At 43.8% G+C, this 21,475-nt stretch overlaps 1 protein-coding gene across 4 annotated transcripts in view; it reads right to left on the bottom strand.

The window, feature by feature from the left end:
- LOC6552962 (kin of IRRE-like protein 1) overlaps positions 1-21,475 on the bottom strand; it is a 74,343-nt gene that overhangs the window by 2,746 nt on the left and 50,122 nt on the right. Inside the window, exon 15 of one of the 4 annotated variants that reach the window (XM_026976047.1) lies at positions 12,209-12,473. The exons of the other annotated variants lie outside the window; for them this stretch is intronic. Within the exon in view, the coding sequence (XP_026831848.1) occupies positions 12,366-12,473 (108 nt within the window). The 3' untranslated portion in view covers positions 12,209-12,365. Of the gene's footprint in view, positions 1-12,208; positions 12,474-21,475 lie in introns of those variants that run through there. 4 annotated transcript variants of the gene reach the window in all.

The raw sequence follows: 21,475 nt of genomic DNA on the forward strand, positions 1-21,475 counted from the left end.
TTGGCAAACACACATGTATGCGTGAGTCTGTGGGTGTGTGCGTTCATTAAATGCAGGTATTTAGTGGGTGTCCCGAAATGCTATGAATTCCAACATTTTCGCATGTTGCTGCTACTTTTCAGATTCATGATTACTAGATAAATATACACAAGTATATCTTATTTAAGTTCTATTCATTAAAAATAAAACATTCAATTAAATCAATGTAATCAAAAACCTGTCCAATTAAATGAATGCATAGGAATGTTAGGGCTATATATTGGTTGGTATTTTTCATTTAACTAAGCCCTCTTACCAATTAATTGCAATAACTGAATATACATATATAAATATGAATCACTCATTACGCAATATTTTCTGCTTAGTAATTAAATCACCAATTGAAGAAGGGGAAACATACATATTTTCAGAAATCAACTTCATTTAAATGCCAAAATCTTAGAGAATATTGTAAATATCTAAGGTACGTTTTTTCATATTATTTTAACATCTTGTGAGCGCATCTACTGACAAGATTTAACTCCAACCAATCAGTGAAGAAAATATGAGTGACGTAAGGGATTCGACTGCTGCTTTTGGGACACCCTTAACCCTCCGTTTTAGTTTGTGTGTGCGTGTGTGTGTGTGTGTGCCTGGTGTGTGCTGGTGTCTAATAGTAGTTATTATCGAATGGTAGGCTATCACTGGAGCTGGAGTAGTGCTGCTGCTGCTGCGGTGGCAGCGGCAACACCTGGTTGCTGCAACCGTTGCGCTTGGCTGACTTGCTGTTGCCGCTGCACTTTGGCGGCTGCAGCTGCTGTTGCTGCTGCTGCTGCTTGTGCAGGACCTTGAAGTCGTCCTGCGACTTGCTGCTGCTGCCCTTCGAGCCGTGCTTGCCGTTCTTGTGCCCCTTGCCGTGCTTGGTGTGCTTCAGGCTGTGGTGTTGCTGCTGCTGCAGCTGATGCTGCTGATGCTGATGCTGCTGCTGCTGATGCTGCTGATGCTGCTGCTGCACGTGCGGATGGCTGTAGCGATCGCTGCCGTGCTGCGGATGGTAGTGGTGCTCGATGTGGGCTATGTTGCTGCTGCTGTGATAGTGCTGATGCTGCTGGTGCGGCAGATGCTGCTGGTTGTGGTTGCTGTTGTCGCTGGCGGTGCCGCTGCTGCCGTAGCTGTAGATCTGCGACTTGGACTGGCTGCGCAACGGCTGCTGCTGCATGGTGGCCACGCTGTAGTGGTCCAGGCTGTCGAAGGTCTGCAGATAGTGCGGATTGATCTGGGAGCAGTAGTCGCCGCCACTGTTGTTGGCCTGCTTGCGGTCCAAGGTGTTTCGTGTGTTGCTGCCGGGATGCTGCTGGTAGCTCAGGTGTTGGTAGTGCGACTCCTGCTGCTGCTGTTGCTGTTGCTGTTGCTTGGCGCCGTTTTTCATGGGCAGCGGTGGCGGCTGGGGGGACTTTCTGTGACCGCTCGACTTGAAGCTGTTGTTGCCGCTGTGCAAGGTCAGGCTGTTGTTGCTGTTGCTGTTGTTGCTGTTGCTGTGGTTGCTGCTGCTGCAGTCGGACTTCGTCTTGATGGCCACAAACGTGTTGGGCAGCGGCGGCAGCAGGGGCGGCGTACCGGTGGGCGTGGCTATCGTGGTCGAGGGCGAGCTCGCCCCGCCCACTTCCCGTTCCCGCTCGCGCTACGCGATGTGATGACCGCCAAATGTTCGAAGTACCGGAACGCTCTGATTTTGTTGTGTTTTTTTTTCGGGGGGTTGTTGTTGGTTGTTGGTGGTGGTGTTGTGGTTGTTGTCGAGTGGGTGGTGTTTTGGTGGGTAGTTCACATTACAATTGTGGTGTGCGTGTGTTGGTTAAATGCGCATTTTGGTTGGTTGGTTGGTTGGTTGGTTGTTTGTTATCGGAAAATGAAATGTCAGAGCGTAAAAAGAGACGAAAAAGGAAAAGAGTAGACACTTATCATATAAGTTGTGTATGATATAAGTATTTAAATATTTTTGCTTAAGAAGAGTATACGTAGGTGTCGTGGTGTGAGTGTTAGTGTTCGGTATTCTTTGGGGGAATCGGGAAGTGCGTCCGTACACAATTGTCTTTACCGTGTTTATTGGTCACTAACCGATGGACGGTTCAGTTGGTAATTCATATATACATATAGCTAAGCTCGACTCACTTACAGGTGCTAGGAAAGGTATAAAATTAGGATGTAAATTCGTGCATTCGCGGACTACATTAATATGTACACTATCTAGATGCACAATCTTATTCAGATCTTGGCCAGCGCCCTGTGAGCTTCAAGACAATAAATGTGCATAACGTTCCACTTAAATTAGGGATAGCTGCAGGTGCTTTTCGGTTGTAAACTCGTTGGGGATTTCATGCAAGGATGCAGTTGCAGGCGGGCAAGGGGAAGAGGCTAATTGGCGAGCGAAAACTTATTAAATTTAGCTGCAAGTTAAGCGATGGCACACCCACACACAGTTACACATGCATAAAACGCTAATTAACCAGGCTAATTTGAAAAAAAGCGGGCGCCAAGTTTGCATTAAGTTAAGTTAAACGAAGTTGTCGCATTTAAGGACTTTTCGTCCTTTTTCGACTTCTGTTTGAGGATGCGTGGTAGGCAATTTTTACATTAAATTAAAAAAGTTTCCGCCCGGCGGCTTCAGTAAGCGCAACTGTTCTTATATTCTTTTAACCTAGCAGCTTCCTACTGTCTGAGGAGCACTGTAAATGCACTTTATGCATAGTCAATAACGCACTCACATACGCACGCACACAAACACACACATACACACTCATGGAAGCGGTAGTGGAGAAGGAGCCGGGGGCTTGGGGGTTAAAGAAAACTTTCAGTTGCTCACTCAATGCACTCTCAAAGACACTACAGGGTGCACTTGTCGAGCAACTTGGCTCAACGGAAAAGTTGACAGGCATTGACATAATTTTACGCGCCATGACGACTTGAAGGAGCCGCAGGATGTGTCTGCATGTCGAGTGCTCGAGTGCCACACCCGTCTGGTGCTGGCATTGCATCAGCGTTTTCTGCATCATTTAGTTACTGGTACACTCGCAAATTGATGGAAATTTAATAGACCTGCCACATAATTGCGGCTAATGATGGATGACTGCGAATCGAAGACCATCTGCTGCCCAGAAAAAGTCCACGAAAAAAATCTGAGAGCGGCGGAACAGCGGTAGCAACATCATCAACAGCAGCCGGAAATGGGGAAATGGGATGGGAATGGGAACAGGAATGGGAACAGGAATGGGTGCGCTCAGCGGAAGTTCAACTCAGTGCCACAAAAATTTGAAAACTTTGTAAACAAAACTTTGAACTCGGCACTTTTGCTGCTGGCGCGAAACGAAACGAAAAACATCAGGCGACGATCCGCAGGACCTTTAGGATAAAAATGGCTGGGCATCCGCCCTCACCTCCTTCCCACCCTTCTCCCAATTGTCAACTGCACAAAGTTTTCCACACGGCAAATGGTAACTGAACTTGCTCGAAACTTGGACGAGAACGACGACAGGCACTGGAGTTCAACTGGAATCCACTCTGCATACAACAACAAAGGCGTTCATCAATTGTCCGGCGGATGTTGAGTTCAGCCGGAGAGAAATCTGGTTTCCAGAGTTGAAAGGGGGTCCCTCCAACAGAGACGGACCAGGGATGCAGATGGAGAGTGAGCGGTGACAGCGACAACGACAACGACAGTTGCAGCCAGACTTCCGCTAAGCTCGGCTACATCCGCCCCACTCCAATCACAGACCCCACTAGCCGCCAATTTACACGCAACAAAAATCACCACAAATAACCAATAATTCAAGAAAAATTCCATTTTATGCATTGTAGCTCACAGTCATGTTGAGCAATTCATTACCAATTTGCCGAAGTTCTTGAACATGATGGTAATCATAACATCTACATTATTTTCCCCATTTCAACTGACCTTTTGAAGCTTTTCTCCCAGTGCACTCCCACACCGATCAATGCTAACTGCACTTCAAAAATGGCTTCTATCTGCCATACACAACACTACACAATCCAAAAGGCGAGGGAAAAAAGTAAATTCAAACGAATTTCCTTTTGTAAATATTACTTTGTGCTGTTCTCGCAGAACGGGAAGATGGTCCAGCTCGCTCTGCATTTCATTTCAAGAAAATGATACAAGTTTTCCCCGCAGCTGCTGCTGCCCACCGCCCACTTTTCCAACCTACTTTTCCAACTCCCTTTCCCAACCCCCTTTACAACCCCACACGCACAGCTGTGTTGTTGCTGTGCTTTGTGCACTATTGTAATAACTATCTCGGCGAGTGTTTGAAATGCGTTTACCGAAAAGTTTTACGGCTCTGCCGCTGCAAAAGTGCAAGAATGTTTACGGGTTTCTTTCTTTACTTGCGGAATTTGCGTGGGTGGGGCCGGGCTGTCACTTTCTTATTTCAGATTTAAATAAAATTGCACGTTGCTGAAGTGCATAACAGATGCCCAAAATAGTTGGCAACGCAAATAATATTGCACATACTTCTCGTTGGACTGCAAACACAGCGTAATAGCTTTGTATTATATTATTTTGCATTTAAACAAGCCGCTTTATCGAGTACTTTCAATATTATTTCACTTCAAATTTGTAATTGTACATTACAAATTTTGTTTACTTTTTAAAATATTAATGAGGCATTATATACCTACTAAATTGCACTAAAAACCCGAAAAGTACGCAGTATTGATGCATAATTTAGCACATTGCATTTTAAATTAAGCGCATTTTTTTTTTGGATTGTTGGTTTTAAATAAATCGCCATTTGTCGTGCTGCATAAGAGGTGCCCAAAAAAGTATGCAACGTTTTATTAGCGCGGCGAAAATATCGCGCATACGCCCCGTTGTAAATACGCAGTAATGGCCCATAAAAGATAGCATATTGAAGTAGTAATTGTCGAAACCCAAATCACGCCATAAATTACCGAAATGTGTGCCCGAAAAATATGCACGGCGAGCGCAGTTTAATTAAATGATTAACACAGATATTTACAACTCGGGACCGTCGAAAAAAGGGCTCCTCGCACCTGCGATGACTTCCGCTTTCACGTCGCACACGAACACGGGTCAACAGGAAATACATGTTGTGGCCGTGTCGCTCTCATCACCCTCCTTCCGCCTAGAACCTGCTCTTGGCCGCTATCCCCTTTATACGTGTATGTATCTTCTGTATATACCGGTATGCCAGTGTCCTGGGCAACGGTCAATTGCTTTGCTTAAACAGTCGACAGTCGGCGGTTTGGCCTGCGTTTGTTTTGTTTGCTGATTGCGCAAATATTTGCGCAGGCATTAAACGCAGAATTGATGGCCAAACGAGGCCGTGCCACTGCCCTGACCAGAGTCCGGCCGCAATATAAATTTAAATATTAACGCCCCGACTTAACGTCGATGAGTCGCCATCGCCATCGCCATCGCCATCGCCATCGCCATCGTCGTAGTCCTGAGTCCTGAGTCCTGAGTCCTGAGCCTTCGTAGTCCCCTGTCTGTAGGTATTTTTGGTTCAGCCTCCGTCTGACTTCTTGACCAAAGTGAAAGGCAAACGTTTGCCTTAATGTTAACAGCCTCGTTACTTTTTATTGCACGCACCGCGCCAAGTTAGAGGTCGAGGGAAAGCCAAAAATTTTCTGTGTGGTCATTACCGCACGGGCAACCGAGGAAAAAAAAGGTACCAAAATTGTGATTATGAACACAAATTTGCGCTTAAATTGCGGGCATTTCCTCTCGCTTCTGTTGGTTAAGGCGTTGGCGCCTTTTATTAAAAACCGCCAAGTCATTAAATTTTATTACAAGTTTAATTTTTCAATAAGCCCGCATAAACGGGAGCCAAGGGAAATCCAAACATGGTGTCTGAGTCAAAGGTTGCGGTTTTTAGTGCAGTTGAAAGGGATTGAATGATTCTAGCCCTTTTTGGAAACAAGTTAATAATGTGATCTAGTTTATTATTACATTCAATGTGGTTTGTTTTAAGGACGCTGACGTAGTGCTTCGAATTTTCAGTTTCGCCTAATGGTGCATTTTTAAACTGTTTATTACTAAGGATTCCTATAAATTTGACCCGGCTCATTCAATCTATTTGGCTTCAGTTAACGTAATAGAAAGTTTTAGGTTCGTTGAAAGATCTTTAACCGCAGTGCCACTTTAAAATTGTCACAAAGGCATGCCAACGTTAATGATTTAATCCCACTCTGCTGCATTTGTAGTTGGGTCGCAAAGTGACTATATTAAGCGCAGTTTAGGCACACACGTACACACACATGCACAGCATCAACGCACAGGTGTGCAGATGCGATGATGCCGAAAGGTGAAAAGGTCGAGACAAGGGGGTCCGTGTTTGAGTTAGTTATACGGCCACTAGCTGTGTATATTTACTATTTTACGTGGCCAGCCGTCAGAAAGAAAGGCGGGCCCGTAAAATTCAAATTTCATGTGTCGTGTTTGCCCGAAGCATATTAAAAAATAAAATGCACCTGCAAACGCAGAGCCGTACACGCACACATAAATTACATTTATAGTGGTACAGCCGGCGGAAACTTTACTTTTCCATGGAGCATGCCATTTATGACATCCGCGCTAAAGTGCCGAAAAAAAAAAACAATTGAGGCAAGGAGTAGAGAAGCTACGGCAACGCATAAAAAGCATATTAAATGCCATTTGCCTTCGCCGTTGTTCGTCGCCTTTGTCCTGGAAGCCCTGTAAGACTATGGACTATGGCTCGAACCAGAATTTGCGGCGCAGCCGGAGATTCCAGACTCCAGAAATCTTGGGGGGAGAAAGTATGGAATAATCTGTAGTCTCTGGAGACGGGCATTTTGTTTGTCATCTTTTAATGGCGCAATTAGAGCGCACAGAATGCGTTTACTGAAATCTGAGCGGCGGCGGCTGCTGCTACTGCTGCTACTGCTGCTGCCACTGCCAGGCGTCATAAAGGATTTTTAATAATAGCGCCAAATTACAATAGACAACAAAAACGCTCACCCCCGCACTCGCACTCACACTCGCACACAATCGCAAACACATGGCAGCAAATTGCGTATACGGCGTGTGGCACTTTGAAACAAAAACCGAACCACGACAATGCAAAGTTCGGTCGATGGGCGTGGCAGTTGTCTGCCAAGGCGAGTTCGAATCGCTGTTTGTTGTTAGCTGTAATTTGATGCGCCATTGTTTTCCTTAATCCCACTGCACCAGCCATTTTCCTCTTTGAATCCCCCGCTTTTCCACGGCTTTGCCCTGTCAGTCGAGATTCTTTTTGCCCACTACGTTTAGTTTTCGCTTCCAAGCCATTGCTATGCAATTTCGGGTACCGCCTTGAGGATAATTTATGCGCGCATTGTTTCTTCATTTTGCGTGGCTTGTCATTAGTTTGCAGAGTAGGCGGAGGGCGGTGGTGTCAAAAGTGGCTGCACTGCAGCAGCTGCAGGAATTTATGGTCTCCGAGTTGTTTTGTTCACGTGGCCTGTGGCCCAGAATTAAACTTTCCTGCCGCCACGTCATCTCTCTGCTGGAATTCAAATTGTTTTCTGATTCTAGGACAGAACTCATTGCCAAATGGCTGAATTAAGCTCTTTAAGACGATGGGCATTCGACTGGCTCGATGAACTCGATGCGGAAATGCACACGCAATAATTTACGACTTCGGGGAGATAGGGCGGTAGTGCAACATAAATCCATTTTGGGAAATTTATGGAGCATTGAACTTATAACGAAATACAATAAAATCTGCATGCCGCTCGACAAATACAGCGAAAACTGGAGAACTCTCCGATGGAAACAACGGAGCAGAAAAATAATAAAATTTATTAATTCCGGAGCATTGAGCTGCAGTTACCTCTTTGACAAGAAAAATATTTCTTGAATTGAAATTATTTTTATAAGATATATTGTATTGATTGTATATAATTCTCGTCTAGTTTTGCAATTGTTGTTTGACTAATATTTACTTTAATACACGTATATCATCATAAAAAACTCTGGCTTGTTTTTATTGCCTGTACAGGGTACTACTGCGACTCCTCTTGAATTGGATAATAATTTTCCCTGGCATTTTCCGAGTTGCCTTCTTCCACGCTCGAATAGCAGCAGGCAAATGTCGTGGGAGGACGCAAAAGAAGTCCAGCAGAAGACATAATAAAATTAATGCTGGGGCATTATGTGTTCTTTCCCTGACTCGAGACTCGTTCGCCTGTTTGTCCGTGTGTCTAGGTCCTGTGGACGTGTGTTTGTCAATGCAATGAGCCATTAAAGCGCCGTTGAAGGAGGGGCTCACACATAACGAGGCCATAAGAAGGCAATGACGTAAGAGTCAACTATCGAGGGGAATAAATCATATCAGGCCTTATTCAGGTCGCTTCCCACTTAAGCCATGTCTTCTTGAGTTGAATGCATAACACAATGCGATATTTATGGAATTCTTCTGGCAGCTTTCATCAGTACTTACGCTGTTTCGGCAATCGAAAGACGTTGCTTTATGCCTGATAGCTCACAAGGCGCTTTTCCATCTAGAAAATCTCGAATATCTCTAATATGCCTACTCTAAAAACACCAGATAGAAGTTTCAATCAAAACGGTGCGGAGTGCAACGGGCTTTAAATAGTTTGTATTATTTGTGCAAGATTGGTGCAAATACTGTGAGAGAGACAGTCTGGGGAAATCATAATGCAAGTTGAAAACTTATAAATACTGATAATTAAAGCGAAATGAACTGGGCCAATGCAGAAAAACAGCTTTAAACAAGGCACAACAACGAACGGGCGACAGACAGAGACAGAGACAGATAGAGACACAGAGTGAGATGGAATCGATAATAATACAAAATTATAATTTCCATTTATGGCTGCAGGTGAAATACTTAATTTAATTTCAGTCAATTTATGTTTTTCTTTTTTTTTTGCTAGCTAAAATATTTGAAATTGCAATTAACTGAAACGCAAAAAGTATGTATGTATAGTTTAAAAACTTTTTCTCTCTCCAACTAGTTGGCAACAGCACGAAAAAAAGTTAAAACGAAGTCGGTTGTTGCCGTATGTAAATTACTTTTGGGGGTGCGAGGACGAGGTGGTGCACATCTGAAGCTCTAAGGGCTAAGAGTGTTAAAATGCACGGGTAATTATGCTTGGCTTAGAGGCTATGACAACAAAAGTGTTGAAAAAATGTACAGTTGTAGGCGGGGGAAGGGGCAGTGGGGCTTTTGGGCGGGATTGGATGGTTGGGGGGATTGGGGGGGTTGGCTTGGTTGGGTTGGTTGTGTGGCAAGTTTCGGCTGTTTGTTGCTCTTGTCTCTTGTGGTGCTAGTGGTGTTGGGTTGTTCGGGTGTTCGGGAAACATTAATTCATTTACAAACTTAAATTGAACGTGAAATTATTAATTGCTTGCTTAATTAATTTATAATGAGTTTTTCAGTGGCATCTGTTTCGCGTCAGTGCAAGAGAGAGATAGCTAGTGGGCGGTGGTGCAGCTAGGCGAATTGTTAATATCAAGTATGCGCAGTGTGTGCCATGATCAGGGAGCAAAGGTTCGGAAAATGTATGGAATGCCGTGTTCAGAATGTATTCAAGTGTACATCAGTCTATTTTTTCGGGACAGGTTTGTATCGTGTTAGATGAAGTTAGAGTTTCGGTTTTTGTGGGACTTATCTCTTTGGTTATCACAAGAAAGACATTCAGTTTAACATTACATTATGCACTGGATGAAGCGTACACTAGTGGCTAGATTGAAGGATAATTCATCGTTTTGGTTAATATTTATTTATATATATATAGTGTGTGTGTGGGTGTGTGTAGATATATTGGACACAAGTATGGAAACGAAAATGAGTTGAAAGTAAAACTCCAATAAAACGTTCGTATGCCGCTTGCACCACATAACAAATCATGACTCAGCTCATCGAAATTTTGTAGAGTGTGTGGGGAATATATAGTATATATAGGTAGTATTGTAATTGGCAAACCACGATCATCAATCATCAATCAGCGAGCGAACGAGCGAGCGAACGAACGAGGAACGAACGGCAGCAACTTCCGGCAGGATATATACGTATAGAGATATATTTGTATATGTGTTTGCGGATGTGACTGTGTGTATGCTTGGAGGTATAAATATCAAAGTAAAAATTCAATTCAGTTCATTCGCTTATTATTACATCATTGAAAGTTCATCAAAAGAGAAAGTAAAATGTAATCCTTTACATAAATATTCATAGTCATTAATATAAGGTATACATGTCGTATAGGTGGATTTTATATATATATTCAAGGTCAGTCATCAATCAATCAATTCATATCAATTAAACAATTTACAAGTATGCGTATATATAATATATATATATATATATATTTAGAGAGAGAGACAAGAGACAGAGAGAGTGAGAGAGAGGAGCAAGACGGGGGTTTTCTGGCTGGATGGGGTTTGCTCACCAAGTCCACGTAAGAAAACTAAAACACATTTAAAACAAAATAGCTTCGAATGTTCTTTATAAGCTTCGACTTGGCTTCAACTAAAAAACTGTTTATTACTTCGGCAGGACTTTTGTTTTACGGCTTCCACTCTCGGAAGAATTGGTTTTCGATTATAATGTTCTCGATTCGGAAAGTTTTTCTCTAGCCAAATCCTCGTTTGTTTCCGGTGCCGTTCACTTGGTGTTTTGGAACCGCTTGAAAGAATCTCATACGTGGAAATTGGTGAATGATTAGTACTAAGTTTGGTTAACACAAATCACAGACATTACTTAAAAAGGATTCGCATTCAAAGTCATATTCAAATTCAAATTGAAGCATATGCCAAGTCTGTCGGTGTGATTTTAGTGAGTGAGTGTTTGTGGCTGGGTGGGCGGTGTGTGTCTTGTAAAGTGGGCGTGGCCAGTTGATGAGATCCAAGACCGATGCCGATATTTGTATCTACTAAGCTCGACGGTCAAAAATCTGCCGTCTGCGTGTGTAAAAAGTATTCGTTTCAATCAACTATCAATGGATGGATGGTGGGTGGTATTCTCAGCACAGAGCATTAAAAAATTCATAACGATGGGGAGAGGAGTGCTGACGGGAAAACTGAGAGCACTGCGCTCTCATGAATAAATCAGAACTCAAAAAAATATGGGGGGAAAAACATGTTTTATTGTTCCATATCCATCCATACAAAGAGGAAATTATCCAAACGTTTGCACAAGGCATGGCACACACACATACTAACGCACGCATACACACAGCGACAAAGTGGAAATACAATGAACGAAATCAATATTAATAATAATGCCCAATGCAATATTAATGGGAAACTCAACTGCAAAAAGTATTAAGGCACACAAAACTGAATACATGTGAATACGAGTATGAATAAATATTAACACGCACACACGCATTCGCAATTAAATTGTTTTTATTCGTTATAAATTTGTTTCATTCATAATGTGTTACTTATGCTTTCTTCCCCTCATCGGTATGTTTTTTTTTCTCATTGGTTTTTCGTATTTTCTATAAATTACTTGCTCTGCATTATTCATAATTATTGTATAAATCTTTATATTTGTTTGCCGGCTTTTTGTTTCAGTTTTTTTACTTAAACAATTCCATGAAGATTGCTATAAATGAAATACAAACAAAATAGACAAAATGCCACAAACACGAGACAGAGCTAGAGCGAAAATTGGGAATTTGATGGATATTTAAAACTAAATAGTTACATACATATGCGAGTTGGTTGGTTTTGGGAATAATGGGAATAAAGATTATAGAACTATTGGCTAGTTTAACTAACTTTTTCTGCAAGGACGGTAATTCATTATTCAATTTTCTACTAGTCTAATAATCAGGGGAATGTTGAATTTTTTAAAGAAATATTTTATTGAATTACTTAATGCGTCTCGATCGGGATACGTATCAGGGGTATTTACCTAAGTTCCAGATGAGTGTACGTGTTTAGCTAATTAATATTTTTGCTAAGTCAGAACTAACTCCAGCTCTGCAGTCAATTTAAATTCCTTTTCTAGGTTTCAAAAATTGTAATATTATATTTTTATTCATTTAAGCAAAATATTCGACCTGTGGAGAATGTTATTTTTGACCATCCCAACGTAAAGGAAAATTGAAGTAACTTGGTGCAAGATATTGAACTCGACAAGGGGTGAGTAAAACTTTGGTGTTGCATTAGTTAGTATAAATAAATAAAAAACAAACAAATAATGAGATTACAAAAATCAGATTCATTTTATTTAAATAATGTCGATTGCTGTTGCTAAAATAAGGACTAAGATTAATTTAAGATAAATTTATTGTACATAAAAATAAATTAATACAAGGTGCATACATTTATACATTGCATTTAATTGGGGGCCCAACGAAAATCGTTTCGATTTGGATCAAGAATCGTCCTCATCTTCGGACCCGGCCAGATCTTGGCTCGACTTCGATATTTGAATTCTAATAGGCGTCTGCAAACGCGCGGTTTCGTATATTCTGACCTTCAACTAAACGGAAGGGGATAGATGTAGGTTTTCTTAATGCTTAGTTTGGTTTATAAAATTAACACACAAAATACAAAAGGTGTGGTGGTATACAATGAACATTTAACACACAAATCAAAACAAATAATCAAGCTCAGAGCCATTAAAACGAAAATCGGTTACACACAGATGGGAAACTTTGATCATACCAAACAAATGAGATTGGCAAATAAAAGAATTTAAATACTTTCGACCAATTGTTACTCTTTGCCTCGCACGCAAGCAACTAAATGTCGTGAATTGAAACTGCATTGTGCTCAAACGAAAAAATGTATATCAAGCAACGTGCCGGGAAAAGATTCGATAATTGTAATAAAAACGATTCACATTTGCTCTTTTTTCAATTTCCGCAGTCTTCCCTTGTGATTATTAATTTTATTCATTAAATAAAAAGATTTTTCGCTACATTTTTCCATTTGACTTTAATTAATTTCTGTTGCGAATACATTTTAAAGAGAATTGCGTTTCGCAATACACGCATTTATTCATTGCTGGTCCATGAATGCAAACCAATTTTATGACCGAAGCGGAATGAAATTATTAAAATTGCGCATTATGATGATTGCCGTTGTGGTAATGGTGTTATTATTGTTATTATTGTTAATATTTGCACTGCTTTCTGATTTGTTTGCGCCTCGATGCGAACTACTCGGTCTATCGAGTGTTGGGTGGATGGTCGAATGGATCGAAGTGCTCATCTCCGACCTTAATTGCTTGTAATTAACTGCCATAATTGCGTAAAAATTCGTTTGATTGCATCACGCGAGAAAGATACTAGTGAGTGGGAAGATTGAGGCTCACTTCCGGAAAAAATGCATAGTCTGTCAAACTAATTGAATCGGTACTCCAAAAAATTCGCAGATAATTTAATTTTAAGATTACTCTAGCTGGATCTTCGAACCATTTACTCGTGGCTGTGTGAATGGGTGCTTTTGCATCTGTGAAGGTGAGCATTTCGAGTGCATTCATGCGAGTGCCTGTGATGGGGGTGTTTTGGGGTGTTTGCATGTGTGTGTGTGTGTGTGTGCCGGCCAAAAAGATAGCTTGAAATACCTGGCAACCATGAAGTGGATTTGTGGGATTTGGCCAACTCGTTAGTCAGTTGCTCAATCATTAATTTGCCATTGCGTAACCAAGGGAAATTTTTGAAACTCTGTAAGTGCCTCTCAAGGAATATGTTGCACGTTAAGCTGTGCAGCAGTGTTGTGGCAAGATCTAATTGGATTATGCGATTAGCAGAAGTTCAAAAGCCGATTTTTCTTCTACCGATTGGCCTTGCGAAACTGAAACTTGATTCCAACTTGCAATGTTAGCTTTTGGCAAAAGGCGCGTAAAATTGTTAAATGGTGCGCTGGCAACGTTTAGTTGATTTGGCCAAATTGCGCTGCGCTTAACAAATTGCATGGAAATGTTTGCCCCAGCAGACGGATGGGCGAAAAGTTTTTGGCCAACTGAAGTCGGTTCGGTTCGGGCCATTTGTCGGCCAGAAGTTGCAAGTTGCTTGTGATTTATGCACTGACAGTTTGTGGTGCGTGTCTGGGCCTTTTATTTATGACTTTTGTTTCGCCTTGGTTCGCATTGGGAGCGTAAACAAATGCAGAAGTATGCTAAAGATAATGGTATTTATTCTGGGCTGTCGGCCGACTTCAATCCGTCTCTTAGCTTTCTCTGCTCTGTGGTTAATTAAAACGCAAAGAAAACTTTTCGGATCAAATTGGTACACAGTGCACAGCACACACACTCACAGACACACACACGCAAAACGCCACGCATCCAGGATATTCAAAATGCAGAGCAACGAAATAATATCCTTGTGTGCGCACACACACATTCAAAGTGTATATCGTAAGTAGTAAACAAGTAGTAAAATCTGATGTATGTACCTGAAGCAATAAAAATAATCACGAGTGGCAGGAGGCAAGGCAAAATCATAATAAAAACAACACGAATAAGGTTTTAGCGGAGGCAAACAGAGAAAGAGATAGGTAGACTGAGATTTACATATATAGAGAGTTGGTAAAACACACAAAAATCTGGTTATAGCAATTCACATTCGTTGCGGTTACATTCTCAGTTTGGCTGCGTTCCAGCTAAGACAAGAGCCAAATAAAAAGACAGGAAAAATGAAATGGAAACGGAGTGGCCAGAATGAAAAAGCAAATCAGGTGGGTGGGGGCAGGAAAAGATAAGGCCAAAACATGTTGCAGGTTGTTAATCAAACAAGCAGGCAGACAAACACACGACAGGCTAACGTTGCATGTTGGACAAAATGAAAGTGTAAATATTTTCGACACGCGCGCGCGCCCAAAAGCAGGCAATAAAAACTTGATTATGGAATTCGCATTGCTTTCTCGTATCGCATGACTCTTGTTGCTAAACACTGTCATATAAAAAAGTGTGTTGGACGGATACACAAACACAAACACAAATACAAATACGAACGGAAACGGAAATGGGAACAGAAACAAAAACAGAAATGGAAACCGAAATCGTAACCGTAAACAAAAAGTAAAACAAACCGAACCAAATATGTTTGGGAACGTACGAGTAACTGGAATTGTTTTGAGTTGCACAAAATGCATCGAGCACAGACAGTTGGTTACTGGATTACAGCATTACAGCATTACTGGAGTACTGGATTACTGATTACTGGATTATTTGCTTTGATTTAATGCTTTACATGGTTCTTTGAGGGGCGGGCAAGGAAAACATTCCGCTTGGTGTAGAGTATAGTACTTTTGGTATTTTTGTTTTTTTTTTTGTTTTTTTTGTTTGTTTCGAGTATTACAATATAGTTGTTGCACCTTCGGGAATCTCAATCTCATATCGAAAAGGAAAACTAATCGAATCGAATAAATTTTGGTAGTAGTATTTGTAGTAGTAGTAGTAACATCATTAACATAAGTTATACATACATATACATAATGTAAACTAAATGAGCATTAGCATGTTAACGTAAAACATAATGAATGCGTTCAAGATCACCTACACATACATACGCTGTATGTATCAATAGGTACTGGTATATATATATATGTGTGTGTGATGTAGAAAATGCTATATATATATCGTACTTAAGTAAACTCGGCCGGGGGCCTCTCATTTTTTGTATCATTTTTTGGTTTCCATCTTCTTGCATTACTTAAACGTAAACAAACGTAAACACACGAACATAGGGCTTAGGCATTATAAGTATATATGTGTTTAGGTATATAGAAATATATAGAAAGGTGGAAAAAGTTCAAGTTGTACAAAATGCACGCTTGGCGGCAGTTCTTGTCCTGAACACAGGTTTTCAAATCGAGTGTGTCTGTGTTTGTAGCGGTAATTGTTTGGTTCGGTCCTCAGTCGGTAACTAAAATCTATCTGAATTGACAAGCTCTCAGTTGACCACATTAAATGAAACACAAGCTGGTGGAATACTCTGATCTGATATGGTTAATACGTTTACCTACTCAATTTAATAATCCTCAAGCCCTCAATTACGATAAGAATCGAACAAGCACTTATTTGCTGGTCAACACTTTAAACAACTTAGATTCGGGTTCAGGCGAAGTAAAAGCTATCGAACATATATAATTATGCCGTTGAGGTACAAATATACCAACAGAATTATTTATAGCCGAGCAAGCAGTCCATGTCAGCGATCGCTGATAATGATGAAATACATGTCGCCGTACCTATATCCTCATTCCCATCGCCATCTCCACCATCGTTCCATTCCAATCGCAACCGTACGCTGTCATCAAAGTATGTAATTTTAATTTGACTTTTATTAATTTATATGTTTTACGAAGGGCGACAGATGCGATGGCAGACGACTGTGCCGATAAGTTGATGGTCAGCCATAAAGCAGCCAATGAATTATTATTGTAGCGAGCGGCAAACAGCCATTGAGGCGGCATTGGCATTAAGCCTGGCCAACACACACACACTCTCATTCGCGCTGAGAGAAGGAGAATGGAGAGAGGACAGAAACGTTGACAGGAGAACTTACACAGAGTCCTGGGCATGCATTATGCAGCAATTGCTGTTGTCAACTGACAATGCAGCGAAGGCAGCTGCCGCCTGCCAGTAAATTAAGCGGAAAAGTGTGTTGCGGCATATGAGGTGGGGGTTCCGATGGGGACGTGGAGATGGGGGGGACTTTTGGGTGCCAGGGGTCGTGGTGCACAAAAAAAGTAAGGCAGCACACATACCGGCCAATGCGATCTGGACGTCGGCTGGCAGTATTATTTGCTGCAGTCGGAAATAACTCAACCGCAAATGAGATAAATTGCGCGCACACAGATAATTGCATGGAGGCCCCCAGACGACGGCGTTGTGGCATGGAAATGAAATACATTGCACATACGCCGCGTTGGTTTTTTCCTCTTTCAGCTCTTTGCAATTTTTATATATGCATGTGCGTCGTCGTCCCAAAGCAATCGTCATGTTTGTGACTCTCCAGCGTGTGCGTGAGTTTCCTTTTTGGGCCGCTGTACAAATATTTATGTGGTTACCAACCACCGACGTGTAATGAGAAAATATTGCGCATACGCACTGTACGCTCATTAAAGGCGATCGCTGATGGCTTGCTCGATAATAGCTAGTTGTAGTTGTATTTACAATGCGAATAACTCAAAGGCTTCGCCTTAAATCGATTTTGGCTATCAAAATAGTTCAAAGCTTATATTTTCAACGAGTGGAACTTTGCTCGGGTTTTTCCTTTACAATTCCACATGCTCGGGCCAGTCCTTTTTTATCTGAACCTTCATTTAACTATAAGCGTAAATAGTTATGTATATAATTGTAGTTATGTACCACCTTGCGGCACGTGTGTAGTAACTTTGCACGAGTTTGATTTGGTAAAATGAAAAACCTGAACAACAAAACTGGGCCGGCGATTGATAAAAGTTCAATTTGAAGTACGTTTGAAAAATTCGTTATTCCTCTAGGATGCAGTATACAGTATGGGTAGCTTACGTTCATATACACTTTACGGATATACATACACATACATTTAGGAGAACGCTTAACACGGATGTTTAATTGATTTAACTATAAATTTGATTTATGCTGCTTCAATGTAACATATGTGACCTTCGCTAAGATTGTGACTAATAAATGTACGCTTTGCATTATGCTCTTTGCATTATCGTTATCCGTATCCGTATCTGTATCAATTTTAATTGAATTGTTGCATTATTGTCGTAGTTTACGTTAATTTATCTCCTAACATAATGGATTGGATAAGCATCTTTCTATGCAAACGAATAACTATCCGCTATCCCCTATCCTCTACCCTCTGTCTGATATGATGCGAATAATTGGCTCCTTTTCCGAATCCCCTCCACTGCATATATTACATACTCCTCATCTGTATCTGTACACACGGGTCCTAATCAGCGTAGAAGCGAATGTGCCAATTTGTAATTGTAATTTTTGGCCAGGCAAACAAATAGCGAACGAGAAAGAAACAAATAGTCTCCATTCCCCCTCCCATCCGATTGGGGGCTAACACTCGTACTCGAGGATGAATCCCTCTCCCTTGGACGTGGACCTCGAATGTTGCTGATGCGGCAGCAGCAGTGGTGCGGTGGTTGCTGCCGCAACGCTGGACGTCGCTGCTGCTGTCGGTGCGGCGGCTCGGCTTAAATTTACTTGTGACAACATTGCGGTTGCCGTTAATTTGCCATTGTAGGCGAGGGCGGGATTCAGTGTGGGCGTGGCACCGTGTCCGTAATAGTTCAGGGCGGAGGTAAGTGGCACAGACTGCTGTTGCTGCTGCTGCTGCTGCTGCTGGTGCTGCTGCGTGCCGCGTCGATGGTGCTGCTGTTTGGCCATATAATCCGTGCTCGAATTTGCCGTGGCATTGCGCAACGTTATGAAGGTGTCGAAGTTGTCGGCGGTCGAGGAGGCGTTCGAGGTGCTCGAGTTTCGGCGGTTGCCCAAATGTTGTTGCTGCACTTTGGGCGCGGTGGGTTGCAGGTTCAGATTGAGCTTTAAGTGCTGATGCTGCTGCTGCTGCTGCTGCTGCTGGGACATTGATGAGTTCGACGAGGAGGAGTTGGACAGCGAGGACGAGTTGACCGAGTGGGCGGGCGGGTGCTGCTGCTGATTCGCATAGTATTTGCGCAAATTCTCTAGCATATAGCGATTGTTTGTATTTCCGGCTGAGCTGACAGCGACCAATGTTGTTGTTGCTCCTGCTGGGGTTGCTGCAGTTGCCGTTGCTGCTGCTGCTGCTGTTACTGCTGCTGCTGCTGCACCTAATGCCGCTGGCTCTGGCTTTGGCTGATGGAACTGTGGCCCTGCGGTTGGCGTCGGCAACGTTATGTGCTGCTTGCTGCTGGTGGCATAGAGTACATCGCTGCTCTGTCCCGGCAGCGCCAAATTGATGACACTGCCTGTTGCAGCTGGCATTGCGGTTGCTGCTGCAGCAGGGATTGCTGCGTGCTGTCGCTGCATCTCCAGTGCATTGCCTCTTGTCCGGCCCTTTTCCCTGCTACCCGACTGATAGCTGCGGGCGTAGTGGGCCTCCATCAGGTCCGCCCGTCGCTGTCTGGCCACATCCGGCTGTTCGCCGCCTTCTCCGGCACTCCTACCGAATCCGTAGAACTCGGCGCGCGGATAGAGCGCAGAGCTTGTGGCCCGGTCGTAGTTTCTGCCCCGCTGTCGCTGGAAGTGCTCCAGGTAGCTCTCGCCGACTCCCCGTTCGCCCACCAGGAGATTCTGGTCCTCCAGTCCCACCTCATCGCCCACCTCCTGGCGCTGCAAATGCTGATTGAGGGACTGGTAGAATGTGCTTTCGGCCAGATTCTCATTATAGGATGTCGCAGTCGCCGGCTGATGCCAATCAGCGTCTTCGCATTCGTTCACTTTGACGCGAATGCGTATGTCGCGGGCCATGTAATCCGGCCTTCCGCCAGCCGCCTCATCATCGGCACTCAATCCATCCACCGCCAGCCCAGCCTCATCGTCATCCTCCTCGTCGTCGTCGTAAAAGAATCTCGCTGATTTGGCGCTTTCCGCCAGCAGCAGGTCCTCGCTCTCCTCCAAAGCCAGGGCGTAGCTCGTTAGGTTGTCAAAGTAGTATTCGCACATTTTGTCCGGGTGCTCGTAGCGTAGTTTAAAGTCCTTGGGATCCTCCACTGGCTCCTGCCGGTTAGTAGTGGGTCCACTGAACACCGAGGCATAGTCGGAACTGCTCATCGAGTCCGAGTTGAGGGCAGTGGTCCTTGCCTTCGACTTGGACGCTATGGGCAAAGTGCCGAGGTTCTCGTAATTAGCACCATAGTTGGCGGCCTGCGATTGACTCCTTTTGTGTCTGGGACGGCGGGGAGTCTCTGGCGCAGGATCGGGCTGCTTGGCCAGGGCTCTGCGCTGGGCTCCACTCACCCGACCCACCGAGTGCGCCGACTGCTTGGTGGTGCTCAGCTGGTGGTCGAAGTTTTGCTCCAAGTAGGCATCCAAGTAGTGCAGGTTCTTGCTGAGATCAATCTCAGATTTGTAACTCTTATAGATGGTCGCCTGTTTGCAGCGGGATTCGTAGCTGGAGATGTTTGCCCGATCACTGATAAAGCGGAAGCTCTCGTCTTTGGCCAGGGTATGGAAGCCACTGAACTCGGAACCACCCAGAGATCCTCCTTCACCAGTGGTCGTCTTGAAGTTGCGGCACTTGTCGCGTATTTTCTGGATACCCTGCCGTGTCTTGGCCTGCAGCCGCTCAAAGTAATTCGCCTTGGTCGCCGGCGATGTGGAGTGATTTAGTCTTGGATGATAGGCGGTGGTGTGCTGGATGTCATAGGCCCCGCCGCCCGAGGCCCGCATGCTCTGAATGCTGTGCGTCCTGTTGGGATAACTCAGCTTCAGCTTGGGCAGCGATGGCGGCTCCTCGACGCCGGCGCGGTGGTGCAGTTTCCTTAGAGAAAGTTGCTTGAAAATGGCCCTCGATCGCTTGGGCTTACCACTCGAGGTGTTTGTCCTCCTGCCCAACAAATCGCCAGAGTCATTGTCAAAGTCCTGCCGCTCAAAGCGCCGCACTGGTACTCCATGCAGATAGTGATGCTCGGAGGGGGGATTCTGGCTTCGGTTGGACTCGAAAAGTCTTCGCAGGCCGCGACCCTGCCTTTGGGGTCGGGTGCTCCTGGCGCTCGCCGCACTCCTTAGTCGCGTATTAACGCTTAGCGTTAGGATCTCATCGTCGTGGAAAATGGAGAAGGGATTCGTGATCACCGTGGAGCTGTCTCCCGTCTGATTGTTGGAGGGGCTTAAACTGCTTACGGATCTAGTCTTAAGGCTAACGCTACTCCTAGGCCTACTAATGGCTACTTCCTGCTGCTTACTGTCTAGTACAACTACAACTTTGGCTTCACTGTGCTGCTGGTGTGGCAATAACTGCTGTCCACTGACGTGGCCCAGATCCGTTTCGGATCGAGAGCGGACTGAGGGAGCATCCGCTCCACCCTGGCGCCGCAGCTCCCTCAAGGAGTTGCTCTGCTTGCGGAAGCGGTAGAACGGATTGTTGATGCTCAGCTTCTGAAGCAGCACCTGCGTTTCCTCGGGCGTGAGTGGACCCACTGGCAAGGGATCCACTGGACCCGGCTGCTGCTCCACACTCGTCACATTCAGGTGGAGCAACTTGGGCGCCGTTGCCGGCTTTATGTCCCTGTTCATATTGTTCTCCAAATCTCGCTTGCTGCTGGTCTTGCTGCTAGTCAGCGAACTGCTGCCCTCGCTGTTGCTGCTGTCGCTGGTTTTGGCCACCTCTGAGGTGTTGTTATTATCGCTATTGGTCAGGACAGTAGTCGATGTGGAACTGATTTTGTGGTTGTTATTGTTGTGGCTTACACTACAGTCATTAAGTCGCTGTTCGTTCGGTGTTGTGTGTTGGTCTGTCAGTTCGTTTTGCTGTTTGTTATCGTCTTCGTCTTCGTTTTCGTTTTCGTGTTGCTGTTGCTGTTGCGTTAGCTGTTCGTTGGATT

The sequence above is a fragment of the Drosophila erecta genome, unplaced genomic scaffold (assembly GCF_003286155.1).
Source record: "Drosophila erecta strain 14021-0224.00,06,07 unplaced genomic scaffold, DereRS2 tig00000000-arrow-pilon, whole genome shotgun sequence".
NCBI classification, from domain to species: Eukaryota; Metazoa; Arthropoda; class Insecta; order Diptera; family Drosophilidae; genus Drosophila; species Drosophila erecta.